At 52.8% G+C, this 25101-nt stretch overlaps 1 protein-coding gene across 1 annotated transcript in view; it reads right to left on the reverse strand.

Moving 5' to 3' along the window:
- Positions 1-17313: 17313 nt before the first annotated feature.
- The window catches only part of Lzts1 (leucine zipper tumor suppressor 1), a 49346-nt gene continuing 41558 nt past the window's right edge, over positions 17314-25101 (reverse strand). Inside the window, exons 3-4 of the mRNA XM_003479343.5 lie at positions 22722-23531; positions 17314-20708 (exon numbers count right to left, since the gene is read on the reverse strand). Coding sequence (XP_003479391.1) covers positions 20043-20708; positions 22722-23531 — 1476 coding nt within the window. The 3' untranslated portion in view covers positions 17314-20042. The remainder of the gene's footprint in view (positions 20709-22721; positions 23532-25101) is intronic.

Raw genomic sequence — 25101 nt, forward strand, 5'->3', positions numbered from 1 at the left:
CTTTGATTATTTTGTTCTCTTTCCTTCTCTACACAAGATTCTGCTGTGACATTCTTCACCCTCCCTACCCTCTACTCTTTCTCTCCTGCCCTGCATCAAAACCCCCTGGCTTTTCACCTTGCTGGTCTTGTGGATGCCCCTGAAAAATCGAGTTCTTCCTCACTTGACTGAGTGGAGACCAAACTATTTTATCAATAATGGAAAGTGAGTTTCATCTACCAATTGCAGGAAGAAAATTCAGTAAGATCCAACTCTCTGACGTACACAGGAGGCAGGCCCCAAACAAAGATTCAGAAAGATGATACAGAAAGTGATGGTGAATATGCTGTCACGTCCCACACTGTTGGGAGCCGCAGCCCCGAGCCCGGTCGCCTCACTTGGCGGACGTGAGGCCTGTGGTAAAGAGCAAAGCCTGAGGTAGATTACCCCTCCCATCGAATATGTTAGTTTCCTGCTTACCGCGTAAACAACCCGCTCAACAATATAGTCTGCCTGGCAACTGATGATGTTAGCCAATCAGCTTGCCTTGCTTACTTTAACATGATTGGACACTGTACCCGTATATATACCGGTGCCACCCCTGGGCGGAAGAAGAAGCCAGGTAAAAGCCCGGAAGTAAAAGCCCAGAAGGAGCCGCGGAGAGCGGACCGGTAGAGGCTTCGGAGCGAAGCCCGGAAGGAGCCGCGGGGAGCGGACCAGAGGAGGCTTCGGCTGGGAGCGATCCCAGGGCAGGCTGTACGGAGAAGGAAAATAAAAAGAAAAGGTTGTCCACTACCAGACTTTGTCGTGTGTCCTTCCTGCCGGCCGGGAGCGGACATCGACATTTGGAGGCCCGCCCGGGGACTGATCACCCCCGAGACGTGGAAGTGGACAACGCTCCAGTACAGAGCTGCGAGACAGGTGAGTTGGGGATAAGCCTGGGCTCTGGGTGGCGCGCACCTACAGGGCTTTTAGACTCCCCTCAGGCTCACGCGTAAGTGGCGGATTCCTTGGGCCTCACGCGGTGAGTAACATATTAAAAGATGGGAAACATGTTAGGTAGCAACACTAAGAGCGAGGGTGGTTGTGGAGAAAGCTCTCAAGAGCTTACAAAAGTACGCAGGATATCTGAGCAGGCCCAGTCAGGGAGCTCCCGAGAGGGGTCCGTCAAGGGGAACAAGGATGCTAAGGAGGAGGACGGGGCTCTAGCCTCGGAGTCGTCTGACTCCGAGGACGAGGGAAAGTTGAATGGCAAGGAGGCCAAAGAGACCAGCTGTCAGGAGCCTAAATCGCTCAATAAGGAGTCACAGGGTTCTTTTCCAGCGTTGCCCCGCGAATTGCGCTCTGCTCAACCTGGTCTGCGGAGGAGTAGAGAGCTCCTGAGCGCTCCCCGGCGCGAGAGGGAGGCGATCCCTCGCCACGAGGCGGCCGCCTGGGAGCTCTCTCCCCTTTCGCCAGAACAGGAAGTGATGCACGGGCCCCCATTTTCCGCCCAATCACGGCCGCTGTCTTATGCTCCGCCGCCGGCGGGTCGGTATTTTTACAGGCGGCTTTGGCAGGGGGGACGCTTGTCTCATGAGGTACATCCACCTGGGATAGATAGTGGCCTCTACGGGATATTTCCTGTACAAGTAGCTATGGGCCAGGGACGCAATGTATGGGAGCCTTTTGAGATAAAGCAGATTAGAGAACTTAAAAATGCAGTTACAACCTTTGGGCCGACTGCGCCTTACACCATTGCCATGCTGGAGAATCTGTCTTCTGGGCCCCTCACCCCCGCGGACTGGATTCAGCTGGCAAAGGCGTGTCTGCCCTCGGGCAGTTACCTGGATTGGCGAGCCTGGTACACAGAGTTCTCTGCCGAGCAGGCTGAGAAAAACGCCGGTCGAGGAAATGGGAGCTGGGGATTTAGCTTAGCGGCATAAGCGCCTGCCTTGTAAGCAGGCAATCGCCAGTTCGATCCCTGGTACCAATAAAAAAAAAAAAAAAAAAAAAAAAAAAACGAAAAAGATAAAAATAAAAAATAAAAAATAAAAAACAAAAAGGGGGAGTAGGCCAAGGCCTGGCCCCAAAGGCACGATTATCTATGGCACTATTCACACACAATTTTTTAAATTTAAATAATGATAATCGCTCCCCAGCTGTGGAGCACTGCAACCCTTCCCCCAACCATAAAGGGTGGGTGAAGTGGAAAGATGTCCTGACAGGACAATGGATGGGCCCGGATCCAGTGGTCAGCTGGAACCGAGGCGCGGTTTGTGTTTTCCCACAGGAACCGGGACGAGAACCACTGTGGATACCAGAGAGACTGACACGGGCAACAAAGCCCTCGACTGAAGATCAGACCTGCCCTACTGGAGATCCATCACAGACCAACCAATAAGATGAATAGAAATAGCGGTAGCCCAAAATGGACAAGAAGATCCTCAGGCATATACATGGCTTGCTCAATTGGCCCACGACCGAGTCTAGATATGGCGGGCATCCCTCATTCTCCTCCATAAGGTGACAATACACAGCAGGGTAGGTGAGTCAATGACGGGTAAGAGCGTGCCTCCCCAGCACGACTCGACCTAAGCCAGGCCCTACCCCATCCTGCACGTAAGCCGCTGGACTGTTAGATGCTGCCCAGGTCTAAATTTCTCTCCGAGGGGATTTCTTTACAGAGAGGAAATGAGTGCAAGCTTGTGTGCATCCAGGTTCCGTCCAGTTTGTGCCTGGCCCTAGAAAAAGGACGAGGGCCTCAGGGCCTTGGCAGACCATGGCATGGCCAACCAGGGTCTAAGCCAAGGACCTACGGTGGGCCTACGCATAGGGCATAAGCCTCTGCACCCAGTCCAGAAAGGGCTACGATGCGCACATTTATAAAAAAAAATAAAAAAGGGGGAGATGTTGGGAGCCGCAGCCCCGAGCCCGGTCGCCTCACTTGGCGGACGTGAGGCCTGTGGTAAAGAGCAAAGCCTGAGGTAGATTACCCCTCCCATCGAATATGTTAGTTTCCTGCTTACCGCGTAAACAACCCGCTCAACAATATAGTCTGCCTGGCAACTGATGATGTTAGCCAATCAGCTTGCCTTGCTTACTTTAACATGATTGGACACTGTACCCGTATATATACCGGTGCCACCCCTGGGCGGAAGAAGAAGCCAGGTAAAAGCCCGGAAGTAAAAGCCCAGAAGGAGCCGCGGAGAGCGGACCGGTAGAGGCTTCGGAGCGAAGCCCGGAAGGAGCCGCGGGGAGCGGACCAGAGGAGGCTTCGGCTGGGAGCGATCCCAGGGCAGGCTGTACGGAGAAGGAAAATAAAAAGAAAAGGTTGTCCACTACCAGACTTTGTCGTGTGTCCTTCCTGCCGGCCGGGAGCGGACATCGACACCACACCAGGTTTTTTCCAACACAACTTAACCACCAGCTCTAGTTACCTATCTCTCCAGCTGTGTCCACTTTGTATCATAGTTGCCCAAACCCTCACGCCCATGGTTAGTCAGTGAGTACAAATAAGCGCCCACACTGGATCAATGAGTATTATTCCAAAGTGAAAATTTTTTTCTTAAAAATTTCTGCCAATAAAATAAACTAGAATTTACTGGTAAAAAAAAAAAAAAAAATTCCAGGCCATGCTACAAGATGTGAGTGTCCTGGAAATCATCATTCTTACCGTGCTATATTGTCTTCTAGATCCTTTCAAAACTGTTTGAATTAGACACTGTTTGCTTGAAAATTTAGCTAAATCATTACATATCAAGCACACTGGTTCTTTCAGTTATGAGAGGTGAATCCCACCCCGAAGTTTGCTAATGTGGTATTTTTCAGATGGCACTTATGGAATTGTTGGGTTCCGGGTTTTGGTGAGAAGGTACTTTACAGCCAGGGATTAAAAACCAAAAAATGTAACAACTTGATCAAAAAAGTAAACATTTAATGGGATTTTTAAGAGTTTATGTGTATTTTTTAAAACTTACAAGGCAATAAAAATGGAAATTTAAGTGGCAGTGAAGAGCCTGAAATTGCAACTGTCTAGTCTACCACCATGGGCAGGTTTACTGTTCATCTATTTATCTGGTTGGTAGATGATTGGTTGGTTTTCGGTGTTTTTTTTTTTTTTTTTTTTTTTTTTTTTAAGACAAGGTCTTGCTGAGTCCAGGCTGGCCTTGAGCTCACTACGTATCCCAGACTGACCCCAAACATGCAGTCATCCTCCTGCCTCAGCCTCCCAAATTTACAGATATGGGCCACCACATCAATCAGCAGCTTTACTTTTTAAGTTTCAGTTTCCCATCTGCAAAGTGGAGACAATGTTAAAACTCAGTGTCTGTCTTCTGCTTGCTATTCTATTACATAAATATTCCACTAATGTATATTTTAATTTTGCATTTGCACCTTTCCTTAGTTTATGTATGCAGAGTTTCACCAGTTTTTGCTTCAGCTGGTTTTTTTTTTTTTTTTTTTTGTCTTCTTCTTTTTTATCAGTACCGGGGATTGAACTCATGCCGCTGAGCTAAATCCCCAGCCCCGCTTCAGCTGTTTTAAGTAAACCCAAGCTCTGTTGAAAAATACATCCCTTTATTAAAGGAAATACATATGGTTTTCAGTTCTAGGGATTGAATCTAGGACCTCATGCAAGGGGGGCAAGTGCGCTACCACTCAGCGAGAATGCCTATTTTTCTTTTAATTTTGAGGCAGGCTGTCCCTAATTTGTCCAGACAGGCCTCAGACCTGTGATCTTCTGCCTCAGTCTACCAAGAGACTGCAAACCAGGCATGTTTTGAGTTACAGTTCTAAAAAAAATAAGGTAGCAACTAAAGATCCATCCTCCGCATCACACACAGGCTTTGCTACGTGTTCCCTTTGTTCCCCAGCCCCCGGAAGGTATCAGCACCCCACACCCTAGGCCCTGGCTCCCAATCTACTCAAGACGCTTTGTAAATTAGAGGTTTGGGGGCCTCTAAGGAGAGTTGGATAATCAGCCCATGTCCCACTCTCCTTGAAGACATTCTCATTGTATGGATTGGGACCCTGAAGGCTGGAACATCCAGTTTCAAGGAAGCTCACCACCCCACACTGCTTACGCAGGTCCCCTCCTTGCCCAGGCCCCTCGTGTTGTCCACCCTCCCTCCTGGCCAGTGGTCAGCGATGCCAGCTCAAGGCAGCTTTGGTTGGAGGTGTGCTATTCAAATCGTGAGGCCCCAGGCAGGCTGTGCCGTGGTGATACAGACTGCAATCCTCGGTTATGCGCTTTCTTCACCTGGAGAGGAACAAAAGCACATCCAAAGCACTTGAGCTGTGCAAGAACAAAAAGCAGAACCTCAGCAGGCTGCTCTCTGAGCCCAGGGACACCCCGCTGCCTGGTTAGCGCAGAGGATTCGCAGGCGCCCCCAGCGGCGAGGCAGAAGTGGATGAGAAAGGGGCAGGGGGCAGGTCAACAGGCAACAAGAGTGAAAGCAGGACCTGGGCGGGGCGACGAAGCCGGAACTGCACCCAGGAACCTTGGTAGCGTCCAGAATAGAGCTCCCCCACCTGGCCCGGAGGCTCCACAAAGTCTAAGCCAGCCTTCACCTTCTCTCTCGCCAATGTGGTGGACAGGTACTTGGGTCTCGACCCTTTACTTTTGTGGGAGAAACCAGCTGTCTTAGTTACTTTTCTCATTGCTGAGACAAAATACCCGACACTCAAAATTAAAGGAGGAAAAGCTTATTCAGCTCACAGTTTGTAGAGGTTTCAGTCCAGCGTCAGCTGGCTCCAAGGTGGAGTGTAATGGAAGAGGATGGACTGTTCATCACAGGTGGAGGACAACAGAAGCAAGCAAGTGACAAGCCACAAGCCCCTGTAACCAAACCAATCAGTGGACTGATTTGGTCATCACACACCCTTAATCCCAGCATCACACACTGTGGGTCCAGCCACCTCTGAAAAAGCCCCACAGGAGGCTTTGGGGGACATCCAGACCCAAGCCATAATACTACCCTCTGCTCCTGTTGGACTCTGCAGTCCAAATTGGCTACTGCGTGTAGCTGCTCAAGCCACTGCTGGAGCCCCAGCATCACAGTGGACACTAAACAACCCAGAGCCCGAGCCCCTTCTGTACCTCCAGGGATCATAGGAGACCAGCAGGAGCCTGACCAGGCCTGTGCTTTCTGTGCCCCAGGAATCGCATTCTCCCTGGGGTTTTGAGAGTCAGAATCCATTTTCCAGGAGAGTGCAGCTCTTGGAGCCCCCCTCCCCGCAGAAGGACATGCATTTCCCATGGCTTTCATGAGATTGCAGTCATCGAACAGCAGATGTGAAACATGACGTGGAGAAACATGGGTTTTCCCTTTATTCTTTGAATTCATTAGTGAATGCATCATTTGAGACGAATGTGTTAAAAGAACTCCCTCCCTCCATCCCAAGATCAATGGTCTGAAAAGTCCCTGGGTTCCAAGATCAAAACCATCTCTTTGTAAATCACAATAAAGAAAGCAACTGCACTTTATTTGGCTACAACACATGCCCATGAAGGCCATTAAGGAAGCAAAATGTGATGAAAACCAGTTCCAGGCTTATTGCTGACAGCATCACCTCACCGAGCTACTCTGGGCACTAAGAAAACAATTTGTGATCTCTGAAGTGTCACCTAAGTGAAAATGACCTGACCCATCTGGCAGGGGGCTTGTGTTCCTCCACCTTTCTGGATAGCAAGATGCGCAAGACATGCGGAGGTGACCTCCTCTCAAAAAGGACTGATTAGACCAACTAGGAATTTGAACAGAAGACACAGCCAAGTTTGGCACAGTGGGGTGGGTGCCGAGCCCAGCAGTGCAGTGCTCAGCAGTGCTCTGCTTTCAGGGTGAATTCCCGGAGTTGGCTCTTTGATTTCAGACCCAGATAACCACATAAAAAGATGAAAGCCTTGGGAATCATCTTTATTGGAGAAAGTCTCAGCCATGGCTGGAGCTTGCAAGTCAGAACTGTGCTATGGGGGTGATATTGTGTGACAGGCCCTGGAGTCCCCAAAAAGCCAGTGTCAATGGCCCCAGGACCAAGGGGCCTGCGATTCCCTTTTCCCTCACTTTGAAAAAATGTTTAGTTAATTTTTTGCACAAGGGCTTCTTAATATCGAGCAATTACCATGTGGGATTTAGAAAATTATTTAAGAAAAAGTTCCAAAGCATGAAAATGAAATCAGGATAACCGAAGCATACAAAGGCAGCTTCTGTGGGTACCGTGGCCCTTGCTGATGGAGTTTCCATAAGCTGGGAAGCAACAGCTGCTGTCTGGTCTCAATAAGGGAGGTAGGAGAGTCTCCCCAGCATGTTGTCTACCTCATTTTAGGGCTCCAGTGCCATCTGCCTACATTTTCTCTTCCTTCCTGAGTTTTTCCTTAATTAGCTTGAGATTCCCTAGGAACATACAAGTGGATGTTCTCCCACACTATCATTTTGACAGAATTCCTTCCCTGATGCTTTGCTGTCCCACCTTAGGACTAGTTTTGATATAACCACTAGTCCTGTCTTCTCCTGCCCTGCCCACGTGGCAGTGACTTGCTGCGGTCCCACTTTTGACCACAAGATGTCAGCCTATCTCAGAGGAATGGCGTCCCCGACAGCCTCCCCATCTACTCCATGGGATTCCCAAGCCTGGCTTTTGGGATAAAATTCTGGGAGCTGGTTTTGGTCTGTCCTGTGTCAAGGCCCCGGAGTTTGGGTAGCAACCCCTAGGGGAACACTAGGGCAGCCAGCTGGGATCCCGCTGCCAGGACAATCTGGCCCGTGCACCCCTGTCACTGAGTCTGCATACTGTACCAAAAAAGCCACCAAATGTCCTTTGCATCCTGCCTGGTGCCTGGGGCTCAGGGAAGTAAGCCCATGTCAAACAAAAGGCCCTGCGTGCTGCCCTCATCCCCAAAAAGCAGCCGGGACAGCCGGGTAGCCAAGCAAATTGGGCAACAGAACAGCAGCTGCTGCCGGCACATTACACACTCGGTTTTCTTAATTCCCTCTCGCAGCTAAGTGGTGATTACTGGGTCTGCCTGGGGCCTGATCCTCGCAGGCCGCCTGACTTCAGCCAGGGGGGCACCCAGAGAACCGAGCAGCTGGCGGGGCGCACTTCCGGCGGGGGCAGCCCAGGGCAGCAGATGCGAAGCCCTGATTATTCCGAGAGGGCTGCGCCAGGGGTCGGCATTTGCACTTCAAAGAGGGCTGGGCCTCTGCTCCCTCCTCTTGGGACAGGGTCTATTCTGGAGAAAATCAAGTTGCTTTGAGTGTGTTACCCAGCGGGGTCCACCCCTTGCTAACAGGAGGGCGGTTTTAAACAAGCCCTGCAAGTTTAAGGCACACACTCCCTAGGCACCCCCAGGGAGGACTCCTCTGTATGGAGCAGTCCTCTTAATGGGGTCTGTCTCCATCTGGACTGTATCGCCCCATCCTGCATTTACACCCTTTAACTCATCCCATCTCCTCGCTCCCCTTACAGGCTGAATTGTGTCCTCCTGACAGATAGGAAGCTCTGACTCCCCGCCCCTGGGCTGTGCGCCTTATGTAGAGACAGGGTCAGTGCAGATATACAAAGCACCTGGCGTTGCCACAAGCCAAGAAACACCCAGGGCCACCAGAAGTCACAATAGGCACGGGTGGATCCTCCCCTAGAAGGGAGTGTGGCTCGGCTGACATCTTGATTTTGGACTCCTGCCCTGGAAATATGAGAGAACAAGGCTTCTGTTATTTAGAGGCTCCTATTCTGTGGTGCCTGTTATGGCACCCAGGAAAAGAACAGACTCCTGAAAGGCAGGTGGTCTCTCCTTTCTTAGGTGTTTAAGGAGTCAGACCTGGTGTGGTGGCACATGCCTGCAGTCCTAGCTCTTGGGAAGCTGAGGCAGGACAATTGCCACAAGTTAAAGGCCAGCCTAGGCTTCCAGAAAAACAAGAACTGAGACTCTGAAAGGTTGTTTGACCTTCTCTAGGTCAAAAAATAAAGTCACTGAGCCTCTGCTGTGTTCACAATCCACACTTGCAGGCAGTTTTGCAAGGCCCTCTGTAGTAGGGTTCCATCCTGCTGTTGAGTGAGCAGTCCTTCCCTCCCCCACCCTGTGCTTATTGTCCATCCCCCCGAATCCTGAAAGGAAGCCCACTGTAATTAAGATTCAGCCAGGGCCCTGAAGTCACATAGTGAAATGGAAAGGGGGTTGGGAGGGCTGGAAGGATAGAGCCAGCCCTCTGTGTTTGTGTCTTCTAGACCAGACAGTGACCTGTTTGTGTTTGTGTCTTCTAGACCAGACAGTAAACTGAGGGCAGAACCCGGAGCTCATCCTGCCCCCATTTTGCTCTGTATTTGCCCGCTTAATCAGGGAGCCTCTCAGTGATGGGTAGTGTTAGCACCTCCAGGCGCTGGTAGCTCTGCACTGTACCCTCCCCTGGGAGGCCCGAGCCAGAGCACTGGCCTGTGGCCACTTCATCTGCAGTGCTGAAGCTGCCCTTCTTGTGGGCCTCCCACAGAAGACCTTTGTACCCTGTCGTGCACCATGCACTTGGTACACCAGAGTGTGGCAGCCAGGATGAAGGCTGCTGGCACCAAAAGGGGTTCATGTCCCCACCCCAACCCAAGCCTTCCAGTGGCCCTCATCAAGCTCCCCACTGCCCTGCTCTTCAGACACACTGTGGTCTTCCCGGGGAATACAGGCAGGTTGCAGATAACCCAAAATTCTACCTGAACCCAAGAGGTGGGAGTTGTGGATGCCATCGCTCGAGGTGAGGTGAGGTGTCCCTACATCAACCTTGTCTGACCTTCCACCTAGGCCCGAGGGGACCAGAGCTCAGCAAGATGAAAACAGGCACTGGCGCTGTTCTTGGCATCTGTGAGGTGAGGAGAACAAATCTCCCAGCATGGAGATGTTGTGAGGGTCTTGGGGTGTCCAGCCTCAAGCTGCTTTAAAGATACCAAGCTTCACACACAGAGTCCTGTGCTTGCCCCCAAGGTCACCTAATTGGGACACATAGCAAGGGCATCACACCCAGCCTCTTCTGCAGAGTGCTGAAGAGGCCTTCATGATCTCATTGCCTTGTTAGGCTGCCAAATGGAGAACCCCAGGCCTCCCCACTGTTGTGGCATTTGTCTGGCCTTTGTCTCGGCTTTGACTCCGTCCTCTCTGGAGAGCACAATGGCCTGGAAATGGCCACTTTCTCTGTCATTCTCCACCTAGGAAGGCCTCACCAGGCAGCCCAGAGATAAGAGCCCTGCTTGCCACAAATGCCCAGGACACTATGTCCCTGAGGGTACAGGGAGCTTGGAGGTCGAGGGGCTTGCTTAGCATCCGTGGAGAGAACCAGGAGTGGAGCTGCGAAGGAAGGGTTTCTTCCAAGCCCTTTCTGCCTTAGTGCTGAGCACCTGCCGTGGCTGTGGCTATGTATGTGCTGGGCCAGCTTCCTGAGAGGATGCACTGAAGTGTCTGAAATGTCTCCTCCTATTAAGGTGTGGTGACATAATTGAGACATGGTAGAGCCTATAAGAGGCCAGGCTTGGTCAAAGGTCTTTAGGTCACTGGGGGGCCTGTCCTTGAAAGTTATTGGGGATTTCCTGTTATGGAGGAACAGTTTTGCTCTGATATGAGCTCCTGCCATGATGTGCTGCTTCTTTACAGGCTCAAGACAACGGGACCAACTGAGTGAAACCACTAAAACTGTGAGTGAAGATACACTTTTTCTCAGCTCAGGTGTTTGTTATGGTGATGGAAAGCTGACTAGCACAAAGGAAAGATGGGGTTACTGCTCTGCAGTGGCTCACAACTGAAGCTCCCCTGACAAAATCGACCACCTTGGCCTTTGGCCAGGGCCCTTCTCTGGCCAATTCTGGGGGATGCTGGAGGTATCTCACAAATATTCCTTCTCTTCCTTGTGCTTTCCCTGGCTTCATGAACCCCTTTGGTTTTGGGCAGTGGGGGTCACTGCACAACCACATGGCTGGATTTAGGAGCAGGATGAGGGGTATTGGGAGGGAAATCCACCCCTTGGCTGTGCCCAGGACTTGCAGGTCATTCATGGTGCCTCCATAGGGTGGTGCAGGGCTCACAGAGGACACAGAAGAGAAGAGACGTGGGGCTGTGGCTGGAGGCCACAGTGAAGCCCCTTTAGGATGAAGCTCTCCTTCCCTGCCCATTGGGAGTATAGTGCGTACAGCTCAGCTGCAGCCCTGAGGGGCTGCTCAGCTTCCTGAGAAAGCCAGGCTTGGTGGTGGTGTTAGGGGGGAAGCGAGGCACAGGCAAGGGCTGCAGCATGGGGTCAAGTGAGGGTCAGGTCACACAGATCCAGCCTCTCACCCAACCTGGCCTCTGCTGTGGCCACCCCCTGGCTACCTCCACCTTCTGCCCACCCTACTGGCTCCCTGTCTCAGGTGCTTCGAGGAGAGCTCCTCAGGGAGGCCACGTGCCAACGTGTCTGGATGCTACAGGAGAGGCCGGTTTCCAGGAAAGCTGGGGACAAAGGAAGGCGAGGAGGAAATGAGCCCATTCCCTCCTTGGGGACATGCTCCAGCCCCTCCCACACCTACACACTCTCCCCACATACACGCATACACACCCCGCCATCACCGTGCATATACACATCTGTGCCACAGCCTCACACCCCCTCATATCCACACTCAGACATCCACACACGCCTACCCATTCACATGTACCCATGCATCCACATCCATGCACACCTACCAACTCACATCCACACCCACATGGCTGCATCTCTTAAGCCCTAATTTTTAATATCAATGCTTTAAGACATCTAAAAACCAGAGAAAATGAGTGCCTTGTACTGTTGTGCGTGCAAAGGAAACTGGTGTGTTACACTTTTTCCTTTTCTGATATAGCTGTGTATGTCTACGAGTAAGGAAATCCCTGCCCATCTGGATGTTTCCGAGATGGCTGCATGCAATGAAGCCAGAGAGTGATTCACTTTCTTGGCCACCAGATGGGGCGGGGAGGGGAGCAGGGCTTTGTATTGGGGCCCTGACTTCAGTTTCCCTGTAACTTGCGTCTTTCCGTGGTGCCAGCTCTCACTTGGATCTGGCCAGTTGGCTTCGCTGCAACCCCTCCTGCTTTCTAAGTTGTGTCTTTGAGGCCCAGCCAGGAGGTAGTGGCGCCAGAACTTCCCTGGAAAGCACTGTCTGCACACGGTGGGTGGGAGGCAGGTTGAGGTGCTGGGAGGATCTGGAGGAACAAAGGTGGTCAGATGGACCCTGCTTCTCCTCTGCACGATGGCCTTGGTGCCCTGGGCCCTTTATCAACGGAGGGAGGACCTGACAGCCCTGGGGCTGGTGGACCTTGGAGTGGTGGCCTCCATCTCCACCCAGAATGGCGGTGATGGAAGCTAGTACTGAGCAGGCTAAGTCAGGGCAGTAGATGGTGGTCTCGAGATTCTCTGCACTCTAATGAGGCGTGAGGGGAAAGCAGAGCACCCTTGAACTTGGACAACTACTGCCCCATCTTGGGCCACCACAAGTTCCCCTTACCTAGCAGCAGAGCCCAGCAGTCTCAAGGAACCTCTGTCTCCATCTGGAAAGCTGCTCCGCATTATAGGATAGCTGAGCCTGAAGATGTGGGTTTTCAGGACTGTGTTGAAAGGGGTAGGTCAAGGGAAGAGTGGGGCTCCCTGGGCAACATCCTTGTGTGGGGACATGGGTGGAAGGAGTGCGAGGGGACCGCTTTCTGTGGGCATCAGGGACGGCTGGGACTGGGGTGCAGCAGTAAGCGTGGAGGGAGGGGACAGCCGGCACTGGACAAGGTCTGGCCTCAGGACTGGATCCAGGCGATGGGACTCAATTCTCCAAGCGGCAGCTTCCTCACATGCAAAGCACAGGGGCGCCTCAGGAGCTGAGCCCGGGGACGAGGACAGAGAGACCCTGGGAGTTCTTGCTTACAGAGCCAACCTGGGTAAGGGACTGGAACCTGGGACCCAGGACCTAAGCTGTACCTGTCAGACGGCGGGCGCCTCTGAGTGCCACTCAGTTCCCCGTTATTTTTGGAGTAAGGAGTTGAATCTGCCTCACCTGTCACTGGTTACCCAAGCTGTCTGGAGCCGGCTCAGCTCTAAATTAGCTGTCATTGGGCCGTGAAGGGTGGGACAAGGCAGCAGAAGAGAGGACACAGAAAAGCTGTGCACACGTGTGTGCATGTGTGCATATGTGCATGTGCAAGTGTGGACCAGCACCGCAGGGAAAGAGCTGAAAGAGGGGAGGGGAAGGGCGGCTCCCAAGGCAGTGGGGAGAGAGGTTTCTAACCGCCTTGGTCAAAGTTTGCTCCTCCACACCCCTAGCAAATCCTTTTGTCCCTTTCTTCCCCAGCCATGCCCTCTCTCCCAGGGTTCCCCCACCCCCACCCCAACAACCACCTTCTGGGGCTGAAAGTTGAGGTGCAAAGGCTGCAGGCTGCTGGAGTCTGCTGTCTATGCTGAGCGTGGCTCAGCCAGGCCGAAGGAACCTGCTGTGGTTCATCCTGGATTGAAGTGCAGTGACGTCATACTGACATGGTAACAGAGATAGCAACGCCAAACTGTGGGGGCAGTGATAACAACAGAGGCAGTGCTTTCACTAACATCTCTTAAACATTACCTCATTTGTCAAAACAAAGCTTTGAGGCAGCACGGAAAGGTTAAGTCCTGGTATGTGATGTCACCCAGCTCAGCAGCAGGGGACTCTGGGTGAACCCAGCAGCTGTGCTGCTTCTGCCATGGCACACTGACCCCCTGCTCCGCACTGCTCATGGCAGAAGCCAGGACTACTGGTGGCGTAAAGTCTGGCCTGAGGACAATGAAGCAAGAGGAATCCTCAGGGCTGAGCGAGCTCCACGGTAGACGATGGAGGGGAATCCTCTTTTCCCAGTGCTTAGATTGAGGTTCCCCATGATGGGTGTTGGAACCCTACAATGGAGAGACTGGAGTGCCAGGGGAAGGGGCTGGACTTCATTCTGAGGCCCATGGGGGCCACCGGAGGTTTGGTGCTGTAAAGGGGTATGTGGGGAGGGCCCTGGGGCAGCGACCTGGCTACCAGGCACTCATAGGCTCTGTGGACCAGGAGCAGAGCATCTAGCAGGGCTGTTGAGGCCTCCAAGGTGACCAGTCTATAGCTGTGACCTTGGGAAGTTCTCTGTCCCACTTGGGACTGCTTTTGTATATCTGTAATGCACAGGTGGCTGGAATTTGAATCTGGGATGTCTTGGATGTTCTGTGCTTTTTTTTTTTTTTTTTTGAGACAGGGTCTCACTATGCAGTTCAGGCTGGCCTTGAGCTCACTTTGTAGCCTTGGCTGGTCTCAAACTTGCAAGGATCCTCCTACCTCAGCCTCCGGAATGCTGGGGTTACAGGCATGAGCCACCACACCCAGCATCTGTTCTTCTTTAGATGTCGTCAGCTGGGACAATACGTAGAAGTAGAAGAGAAGGAGAGGGCATTCCAGAGTGGACAGATCCTGGGCTCAGGCGGAGTTCAGGGGCAGGATTCTTGCCCTGCGGGTGTGAGGTGCTGGGTTCCACCTGAGCGCTGTGGCAGCAGCAGGGAAGAGTGGATCCCACAGGTTTTGACTGGTTAGAGAGGATGACAGACAGGTAAAAACCAACCCTAGTTCCAGTGGGCAGGTGAGGGGAGATTCTGTGGGCAGAGTGTGAATTACATGGCGGGCTGGGAAGTTTCTGCCACGGGTCTCTCTGCAAAGCAAGGGCAGTGACAAACTTGGATGGACACGTTCCCTGGAGCTAAACAGGCTTTTCCTTTCTTTCTTTTGTGATGCAGTCTTGCTTTGAATTCCGCACTGGACTCGAACTCACTTTGTAGCCCAGGGTGGTCTCAAACTCATAACGATCCTCTTGCCTCAGCCTCTGAAGTGTGGGGTTTACAGGCACCACGCCTCAGCTGAAGCTAAACATTCTTCAAGTTATGATTGATTAATCAAGTCAAGTCATTTGATTTCAGTATCTTTCTAAGGAGTGTGCCCTTTCACATTTAATTTTCATGTATGAGAGAACAATATTTAATGCTTAGGCCTTTTATTTTTTCCCTCTTGCTGAAGATTGAACCCAGGACCTTCACATTTAGTTCCATTTCCAGCATCCCAGCCCCTCTTTTGAGACAGGGTCTCCCTAAGTTGCTAAATTGCCTGGGCTGAGCTTGTGTCCTCCTGCCTCAGCCTCCCAGAGTGTATGGGGCACCACACCTGGTTTAGCATCTGCTGCTTTCCTGGGAGGAGGCGGGAACAGTGTGCTTCAGATGGGAGGGTCTAGGTTGTCTGGGCTGGAGATGTCTGGGGTCAGTAACTCAGGAAACTGAGGCCAGAGACAGAAGCAGTCTCCAGGTAGGAAAACGGGTGCTGAGGTCCCAAGGGGGAGAGGAGATTCCCGAGAAGGGCCTGGGATAGCATCCAGGGGAGGAAAGGGTGGTGGCAGGCTGGCTTTCTTATGATGTTGAAGCCCAAGGACACATGTGATTCTCCAGCTTTTCCTGTCCCAATGCCCCCTAGCACAACCCTGCAGATACAGAGTTCTGTACCCAGTCAGCATGCACCACCCTGTTTATCTCCTTTCTCACACCTACTGGGACAGAATATTGTCTAATTGTCTAGTGTAAGTTCCATAAAGAGACAGGTTCTTGGGTGTTTTCGTTCATTTCTGCTATCTAGAATAAGGTTTGGCATAAATCATTCATGGAATACTTGTGGAAGTTGGATGTGGAGGTACGTGACTGTGATTTCAGCTCTTAGGAGGCTGAGGCAGGAGGATCACAAGTTTGACAACTTAGTGAGATCTTGTCTCAAAATAAAAAAGAAAAAGAAAAGTCATGCACATTGGTGCACACCTACAGTGTCAGAAATCTGAGAGGGTGCGGCAGCAAAATCCCAAGTTTAAGCCCACCCTGGGCATCTTAATGACCAAGCAACACTGTATGTCAAAATTTAGAAATGAAAGGGAAGAGTGTAGCTCATTGTGAAGGCTCTGGATTCAATCCCCAGTGCTACAACACGTAAGTCAGTTAGCAAATTAAATTAAAAGGGCTGGAGGTGTATGTGTGAAGAACCTGAAGAAAAAAAATGTTTGTTGAATGAACATTTGCACGCACAACTGAATGAAAGGATGGTATTTCAGCCTGGTGACACCTGGGTCATGAAGAAACTTGGGGGCATAGTGATCTTCAAATAACTTAAGCACCTGCTACTGAGGATGCCTGGGAAGGCTCGCAATCCGCCCTCCTCCTCTCAGGCACAGTTGTGCAGTCTGTCTGAGGCTGGATAAAAATACCCTGAGCCGGTGCTGCGGGGGCTGACGATTGATCCGCCTGTTGTCAGGGGATGGAGTTCTCCCGTTTTCCTTGTGTTCTTTTTTAATTTTACTTTTGTAGAATAAGGAGGAGATCAGGGTGATCCAGGCAGGTTTGGGTCCCCAATAGGACTCAGGAGGAAGTGGTGGGGACGCCCTTGCTTCCCACATCACTGTCCCTCCACCAGCGGGGGCCTGGGGAGGGGCTCTGAGATAGCAGGCAGGCTAAGGTGGGGCTCCCTGGAGGGCATTTTGGTTATCATGGCCTTGTGTGGCATCGCCCTGACTTTAGTGGCTTAAATATGTTGCCACTGAAAGGACTCCAAAACCAGGGCTTTTGAATTACAGGGTGGCACCTGTCTTGCTTGGTCACTTCTGCCTGCACCTCCCCTGCCACTGGGGCTGCTGCAGTGGCTTCTCTGGCTGTCCGCTTCCCTGATGGAGCCTCCTGGGTGGAGCCGTCCTGCTCCTGGTGTGATGCCATCCTCTCCCTCCTGCTCACTCCGTGTTCTACCCTGACCTCCCAAGGTCCTCGCCTGCTTGTCACCTCCTGGGGACACCAACCCTGTGGCACTGGTCCTTCAGAGACACGGCCACGTGCCCCATCCCAACTCCCGCTTCATCCATTCTGTCTCCTGTTACCCAGCTGGGCCTGGGGGTCTGAGCCCAGGAGAGGAAAGAGCCTGTCAAGGTGGACCAGGCAGGCTGGTACCAGGCCACTGGGACAGATGGCCACTGCAGTGACCGTACCTCCTCAGGGCCTGAGGTAGTGGCAACAATAGCCACTCTGGTCTCTTGCCAAGATGCCATCTGTGGCAGGCCACACATTTGCTGTGAGCCGAGCAGCTGGCAGAGGAAGCAGGGAGAGGCCCAGACTCCACACAGGCGCGGGACACCTGGCTGCGTGCCCTCCTTCCCCTGGGTTGCTCCAGGGCCTATTTCACACATAAGTCACCAGGCCGGTGAGAGGCAGGGGCCACGTTGTCCCTTGCCCTGGGTGCCTCCCCAGCTCCTTTGTTCTTGGGGTGGGAGCACAAGGAGAGCACAGCAACTTGGGGAGGCAAAAATGGCTATGAACGGCATGAGAAATGGCATTCTTTATTCATAAATAAAAACACAACATAACCAGAAATAGTTTACATGACCAAAAAGTGACATCAAAAATAAAATAAGATGAAGTCATCGAAAGCAATGCAAAGCAAACCAGAAACAACCGAGAGGAAAATAACTATGTACAGTCTTCCAAGTGCCAGTCCACCCAAAGCCAGTTTTACTCAGACAGCAGAGGGAAACCGGTCAGGCGCCGAGAGCCGGCATCACCAGCCAGGGGTCACAGGCTCTGGTAGGGTAGGGGCCACAGGGAACCCTGGCCTGAGGCTGCTGCCCTATGGCCCAGCCTGGCTTCCTCTGGGGCAGCTCTGTCACTTAAGAGATAGCCTAGGAGAGCCTGGGACACGCGGCTCAGCAGATGCCTGAGCTCAGTGCAGTGGGGGCTGAGTGTGCCCAGCTGGAGCTCACCGAACACTCGTGTGAGGAGCCCTAGGTCTGGTGCCTCTGACACCTGAGGGGACCCCCTCCTTGAAGAGGAGCTACTGGCTGATACAGAACCTGAGCACCATCAGGCCTGCGGCCTTTTGGGGAGCAGACAGCATGAGTGTAAGTGAGCAAGCATCCTCTCTGAGCTCAGCCACCCCAGCTTGGCCTCAGGTGCCCACAGCCTCCCTTCACAGGCTGGGTTTGGTGAGGTCCCAGCACAGCAAGATGCTTTTCAACAGGAAGGAAGGGCACCCACAGGACAGGGAGCCAGCAGGACGCTCCCATTATGGTGCCCTGGGGCCTGGGGCTGGTGGCAGCCTAGTAAGGCTGTCTGCCCTGTCAACTCCGAAGTGGGCAAGGCCAGGGCAGGTGGATGTCTCCGAAATGGGCAGCGCTGCAGGACCATGGGGAGGGAAGGCTGAGCTTGGGTGGGTAAGCCTGACCCCTGTCCTGCTCTGCCCTGCCCGCTCCTGGTGGGGGTCCTCAGCCCAAGCTGGGGCAGTCTCACTGGGAGGAAGGCCTCGAACAAAGCACAGGACCTGTGGGGGGTTAGGACTGTCACCGGTAGAGGGGACAGGGAGAGGCCCTTGAGCTTGGTAATTTCAGATTTCAATCCAGCCTGCAACCAAGAGAAATGGTTTGAGATTCCGGGGGACACCTGTCACAGGAGCACAGCAAGACAGGTACCACCTAACCCAGAGAACAGGAAGGGGTCATGGGGAAGCACCCCACACTCAGGGCAGGGCCAGGCGTGGGTTTGCCGGGAGCCACCCCACTCCTGCCCGGGTTCAAAGACCAGTGTGTGGAAGGAAGCCAGCACTGTAGACTGTACCCGGACCATCAAGACTCTGGCGTGCTCATCTCTCCTCCACCCTGGCCCCTCTCGGCAGGCATGAGGAGCAGGAATCCAGCAAGGGCTGGCTGTCCTGCCAACAGCAGCTGCGGCTATGTCAAAAATAGAACGTGGAGCAGCCTGGCTGCCTGCTAGATCTGGCTTGCTTCTGAGGAAGACCAGAAAGAGAAAAAGAAGAAGAAAGAAAAGAAAAAATTTCCTGAACCAAGCAACTGAGAAGCTCTGCTGTTCTTTTCCCCTTACTCTGGGCATTTCAAAAGAGAAAGCCCAACCTCCCATGGACACTGCCTGTGTCCCCGGATGGCCACTGCTCTCAGTAGGGACACACAGCCGGGGGCTCCTGTGGGGTGCAAGGTGGGGAGGGAGGGCAGTAGTGGCCCCAGGTGTGCATAAGGCTGTGTGTGTGTGTGTGTGTGTGTGTATGTGTGTGTGTGCACGCGCGCGCACAGGCATGCACACCTCCAATGCCCAAGCACCCTGGGCACTGTTCAGACTTGGGGACCTACTCCAAGTCTGACCCAGCACTCAGAGCTAAAGATGCTATGGGGAGAGGATGCAGACTTGGGCCACAGGCAGAGGAAGAAACTCCCAGATCAAAAGTCCCCCTCCACCCCTGCCAATAGAGAGGGTCACTCTGCATCAACGCAGAAGCCTGAGGTCTGGGAAGTCCTTGAGGAGGGGCTGCCGGCCAGAGAACCCTGCCTCTGTCCTAGGTGGGGCATTCAGGAGGCTCACTGGGGGGCAGCTGGGAAGCCAGGCCCTCAGTGTCCCTGTTCCGGTGCCCCAGGGCCTCTGTGCCTATGGCTTTGAGAGCAGTGGTCATGGAGGCAAATGCCACCAGCTGTTCAGGGGCTGCACTGTTTAGTTAGATGTCAGGCCCCACTAATCTGCCTCAGGTAACCCTGACTGCTTCCCCCACCTCATCCCAACTCCTACACCTTCCAGGCCAGAGGAGCAGGGCTCAGGTTATGAGGACAGATCAAGGCTTCTGGGCACACATGGCTTCCTTCTATTTCCAAGGCATCCTGAGGGCTAAGGGGAATTTGGGGATGAGACGTGGATGGGAGCTTCTGTCCTTGGCATGGTCCTTAGGCCTTTAGCACAGGCAGCCTGGTTCATGGCAGAGGGTCTCCCATTTGAGCAGAGGCCAAGATTTAGGGAGCCCTTAACTGGCCCATGGGGATCCTGTGCCTGTCTCCTGGAAAGCTGGGGAGTCAGAGCCACGGTCCAGTGCTCTGCGGAGTGGGTGAGGTGGGATCAGGGAAGGAGGCAATGTAGTGACCCCTGCCCACCACCACTGGCAGGTCTTGGGTCTGTGCCGGGCGGCCAAGTTGCTGTGCAGGGGGCCCCTCTTAGAGCAGGCTGGCCCCTGTCCCCCTGCTGCCAGGTCCCCAGCCCTCCCCTTCCCCAGGCGGCCCCTCAGATCTCCGTGGCTATGATGTCCTCGTAGGGGATGTCAGCCCCTTCCAGGTCAATCTCAAAGGAATGCCCAGCCCCGTCCCCGCGGGTCAGCTGCTGCAGTGCCTTTTCCAGGCGCTGGTTTCGCTGGTACATAGCCAGGTAGCTCTGCTGCAGCTGCTTCTGGTACTGGATCACCTTCTCCTTCTCCTCCTTCCACACCAGCCGCTCGTGCTGGAAGCCTGAGGACATCTGGTCGTGGCCTTGCCGCTCCTCCTTCAGCTCGGCCCGCAGGCGCTCCAGCTCCCTTTGCAGGGCAGGGATGTCCTCTGAGAAGGTGGGCACAGCTACCAGCCCCGGCCCCAGGGATGCGCTCTCCCGCTGCAGGGCAGCCTGGGCCCGCAACTCCAGCAGCTCTTGCTCCAGTAGATTTACCTTCTCCCGCAGCAGCTCCGACTCATTCTTCTTGCGCTGCAGCTCGTTCTCGCACACCTCCAGCTCCAGGCCCTTGGTGCGCAGGGCACCCTCCAGGTCTTGCGTCCTCAGCTCCATATTCTCCAGCTTGCCCCGAGTGTCCTTCAGCTGTGCCTTCAGACTGAGGATCTCACTGGCCTTGGCATTCACCTCGCTCTGGGACTCCTTGAGCTGCTGCTTCAGGAGAGAGATCTCACCTGACTTCTGGCACACCTGCCAGGTAGGGACAGAGAGAGAGCCACAGGTGAGTGTTAACCAGGTTAAGGAGCAGCTCTGCTGCCTGAAGGGACATAGCGCCTTGGCTGTGGTCCCCAGGCATGCCAGTTGGAAACCCACAAAGGTCAAGCCTCTCTTTGAGGCACATTTTTGCATGCATCTTAGTTTCCCCATGCGCCCACCTCACTCCCAATTCAAAGTTCTCGTCTCATCTGTGCTGGGGTTGGGCTATCTCACGCTGACCTGCTGTGCCTCAGTGGCACATCTGCCAACAGTGCCCTGGTGCCTACTCCCTTCCCCTCCTCTATCCAGAGTCTAACCAAGAGCAGTGAGGGAATGCAAAGCCTCTGAATCAGAGCCATGTGTCTCTGAAGTCTTAGCCACTTTGAGTCATGAGTGATTCAAGGAAGACCAAGACCAATCAGGCTGACAGAAGAGCAAGAGTCACAGAAGACCATGGCCTGGGTCCTGCAGCAGGGACTGGAACAGGAGCAGATGCCTCCTTTCAGTTTCCTCTCCCCTCTGCTCCCAGAAAGATGACGTAAGCAGGTTTGCTTTGTCACACACTCTTGCTGTGATGTGTTCCCTCCTCATGAGAGCCCAACTGATCATGGCCTGGGACCTACAAGACTGTAAGCTCACTAACCTTTTGTCTTAATAAGTTGCTCTCAGCTATTCTGTTACAGTGACAGAGAGCTGACTAACAGGAAGCCTGCATCTGTTTCATGGGAGGGAGCAACAGAGCCCCAGTGGAGGCATTGATTGGCTTTGAATCTTGGCTCCACTGTTTAAGATCCAGGTGATCCTGAATACAGTGGCAATCTGGTAGGGGTAGTGTGAAGTCTGTGTCCACACAGTTAGGATCAAATCTTGGCTGTCATGCATAATACACATCAGAGCTCGGGCAAGTCGCTTAATCACTTTGGGCCTCCTTGTCCTGAACTGTGAATTGAGGAATAGGAATTAAACCTACTTCTGGTGAGATTGCAAGGATTTGATGAACTTGACACTTATTAAATTCGCTGCAAATTATTAGGATAAATGGTTCTACAATATATTTTGGTCCATGTATTTTTTTAATCTTGTTTTATCATTTTGTCAAGGTTGGGAACAAGGCCTTAGCAATGACTAACTTTTCCCGGAATAAAGACAGCTCTCCCTTCTCACAGTCCCCCTCACTCATAGAAAGGATGCTTTTCTTCCCTCCCCCTGAAAACACCTGACACCTCTCTTTCCAGGATAGGCACAGGGAGCTTCAAGGATATCAGGGTTAGTCACCCCACTTAGGCCTGGTGCTGGTCTAAGCAGGCTGAGTGACCCCTGCCTTTCTGCAGGTGGGACTCTGGGGTGAAGGACAGTGCTGCTGATCACACCCTGACCTGCCCTCCTGCAGCCCTACACCCCATGCCAGCTCTCTAGCTGGGCCAGGTCTAGATGCCTCAATTACAAAGCAGCTCTGAGCGCGTGCGCGCGTGTGTGTGTGTGTGTGTGTGTGTGTGTGTGTGTGTGTGTGTATGTGTGTGTGTCTGTCCTTCCTCTCCTGTTTCCATCTCAGCTCACTAAGTAGAAACTGCCCTTACACTTTAACAAGGGGGTGCCCATTCCCTTGGTGGGATTTGCCAAGAACATAAACACTCTTAGGAGCAGATCAGGTTCCTTCTCTCATAAACCAACCTATGCTCTCCCTGGACCTGATAAAAGCGTGGCTGTGCCTCTTTTGAGGCCCCAGTGAGCAGATGAGGTGAGGCAGGTATCTGCTCATTTGCCCAGCTGGGCCTCGGGTGTCTGGGTTCTGACTATTCAATCAGTGAACTCAGTTCTGCAGGCCTCCAGGATACTGGTGGAGTCAGAAAACTCAGAGCTAAGCGCATCCATCTTAGTTTTCCAGGGAGCCCTTGTTTGGGTCTCGAAGCCCTGTGTGCCTGGATAATTCGTGTTGGCACCTTCCAAGGGGAGGGGACTGGCACCACATGCCAGGTCACCACAGCCTGAACTGGGGCATGACCTCACCTCCCACTGGGTCTCTTCCAGTGCTGGGGCAAAGTTGGTCTTTTCCCGCTCATACGACCGGAGCTTGGTCTCCAGCAGGTCCTGCTCCTTCATGAGGCTCTCAAGCTCCTGCCGCAGCTGTCGCTTCTCCTGCTGTAGCTGGAGCACTTGCAGGTGCAGGACCTGCTGTGTGCGCTGGCTCTTCTGTGACGCTGCCTGCTTCAGCTTCCCACCGCCACCCTTGGGCTCAGGGCCTTCCTGCTCGTCCCTGCTGCGTCGCACCCGCTCCTCAAAGACCTGGCTGGAGGCAAACTCCTTCTCGTCGAAGCTCCGCTGTAGCTTCTGCAGCTCACCCTCCCTCTGCAGCAGCTTCTGCTCCAGCTCCTGGATGGCACATTCGTCTGTGGAGATAGGGGAGCGCACGCACGAAGCGCTCTTGTCCACCTTGCCCGAGTGCGCCAGCTTGCTGCCCCCATCTGAGAACGATAGAGCCTTCAAGCTTGTCATGTTGCTGTCCTGCAGGAGGACGCCCTGCATGATGTTGTGGGCTGAGCCTCCGAAACGGCTGGTGGGCCCCACGGGTGTGACCAGTGGGTCCAGCTGGTAGCTGCTGCTGGTGCTGTGCGTGGGTAGGCTGGACATGGAGTTGCGGCCCGAGTCAGAAAGCGCCCCAGAGCACAGGCCTGGCTTCGCCTCCTGATCCTTGGGCTTGTCTGGAGGGACCGGATGCAACTGGTGGCTGACACTCTCAGGGGAAGAGTGCAGGACGGCTCCAGACCGTGGCAGCACCGGCTTGAAGGCTGTGGGCCTCACCGGGCCCTTCTCCGAGCCCTGGGGAGGCAAAGAGTCATATTGATCCCAGCTGCGCTCTTCCTGCTCACCCCCCCCCCACCAGGATATGTGCTGGTCTTGTGTGCCAACCTGAGCCCAGAGCCATGCTGCAGCCTTGGTACACCTTGCCCTCCTAGTGAGAACCCTCTGTACCCAGAGAAGGTCCTTAATGGTGGCTGAGACACTCTGCCAGCCTGTGCCGACTTCCTGAGAAGACAAACACTATCTAGATTCATGGGCCAAGAAGGACACAGGGTTCCTCATCCAGCATCCATGTGGTCGGGAGGACTTAGGCTGGACAAGCTCGAATGGATCTTCTTCCCCTTCATGGCCTCTTCCATCAAGCCTGGAATCAGAAAGCTAAACACGGCCTCTTCCCAGGAATGGAGGATCACCGGAAATAGCCCTTCTTTTGTATGTGTATGGAGCCAGGAATTGAATCAAGGCCTTCACATCCATCTATATGGCTGGCCCCTTTTATTTTCTGAGACAGGATCTTGCTTAGTTACCTGGGGTAGGCTTGAACTAGGAATCCTCCTGTCTCAGCCTCCCAGAATGCTATCATTACAGGTGACATCACCATGCTGAGCTAACTATCCCTTTTTTAAAATTTTAATTTCCATTGTTAAAGCTCTTTGCAATTTATAAGACTTTTGTCTGGAAAGTTGGAAGCTTGTGCCTGTAGTGGTGCATACCTGTTATCCTAGCACTTGGGAGACTGAGGCAGGAGCTTATGAATTACAGCCCAGTGTGGATACACAGCGAGACACTGTCCTCCCAAAAACAAAATAACTTTAAAGTAAAAAACAAAAGTAAAAGCTGGAAGCTTTATGCAAACACAGCAGGTACTTTTCTGATACAGTTTGAATATTAATAATCCAAAAATTGTAAATCTGAAATGCGCCAAAGTCCAAAACTTTTTTGAGCTCTAACATGATGCCAGTAAGTGGAAATGTCATACTATGAAATTCTGTTTTGTGCACAAACTTTTAAAATACTGCATAAAATTATCTTTGTGCTGTGTGATAAGGTATAAATGAAACAATGAATTTCCTGTTTAGCCTTGGATCTTAATCCCAAGATAACTCATTACATATAGACAAATATTCCAGACTCCAGCCAAGCAGAGTGGCGCAGGCAGGCTGAGCACTAGAGAGGCTGAGGCAAGGGGATTGCAAATTCCAGCCCAGCCTTGTCTCAAAAACAGAAAGTTCTAGAAATGTCCTAGCTCACTGAACTCAATCCACAGTGCCACACAGTCACACACCCAAATCCAAAATCCAAAATGATTTAATTCTGGGTCCAAAGGACTTTGAATAACCTGTGTATCACAGCCTGGGCCCCTTCCCATGGGAGGGGTGCGGGGATTGAACAGGACAGTATTTTCATGTCCCCTGGTGGGACTCATTCATATTTGAGCTGATGTAAGGGCTGGATTTCTGAGCATCCTGGACTTTGGATTCTTTTCCAAAACCTTTGATGATGATAACAAAATCCTAGCCCTTATTCAGCCAAAAACCTCCAGGCCTGGCTAGAACCAACACTTGGACAGCAAATAAGCATGCTCACC

Source organism: Cavia porcellus, unplaced genomic scaffold (assembly GCF_034190915.1).
Source record: "Cavia porcellus strain 051 isolate PalLab524CR breed Dunkin Hartley unplaced genomic scaffold, mCavPor4.1 scaffold_24, whole genome shotgun sequence".
NCBI classification, from domain to species: domain Eukaryota; kingdom Metazoa; phylum Chordata; class Mammalia; order Rodentia; family Caviidae; genus Cavia; species Cavia porcellus.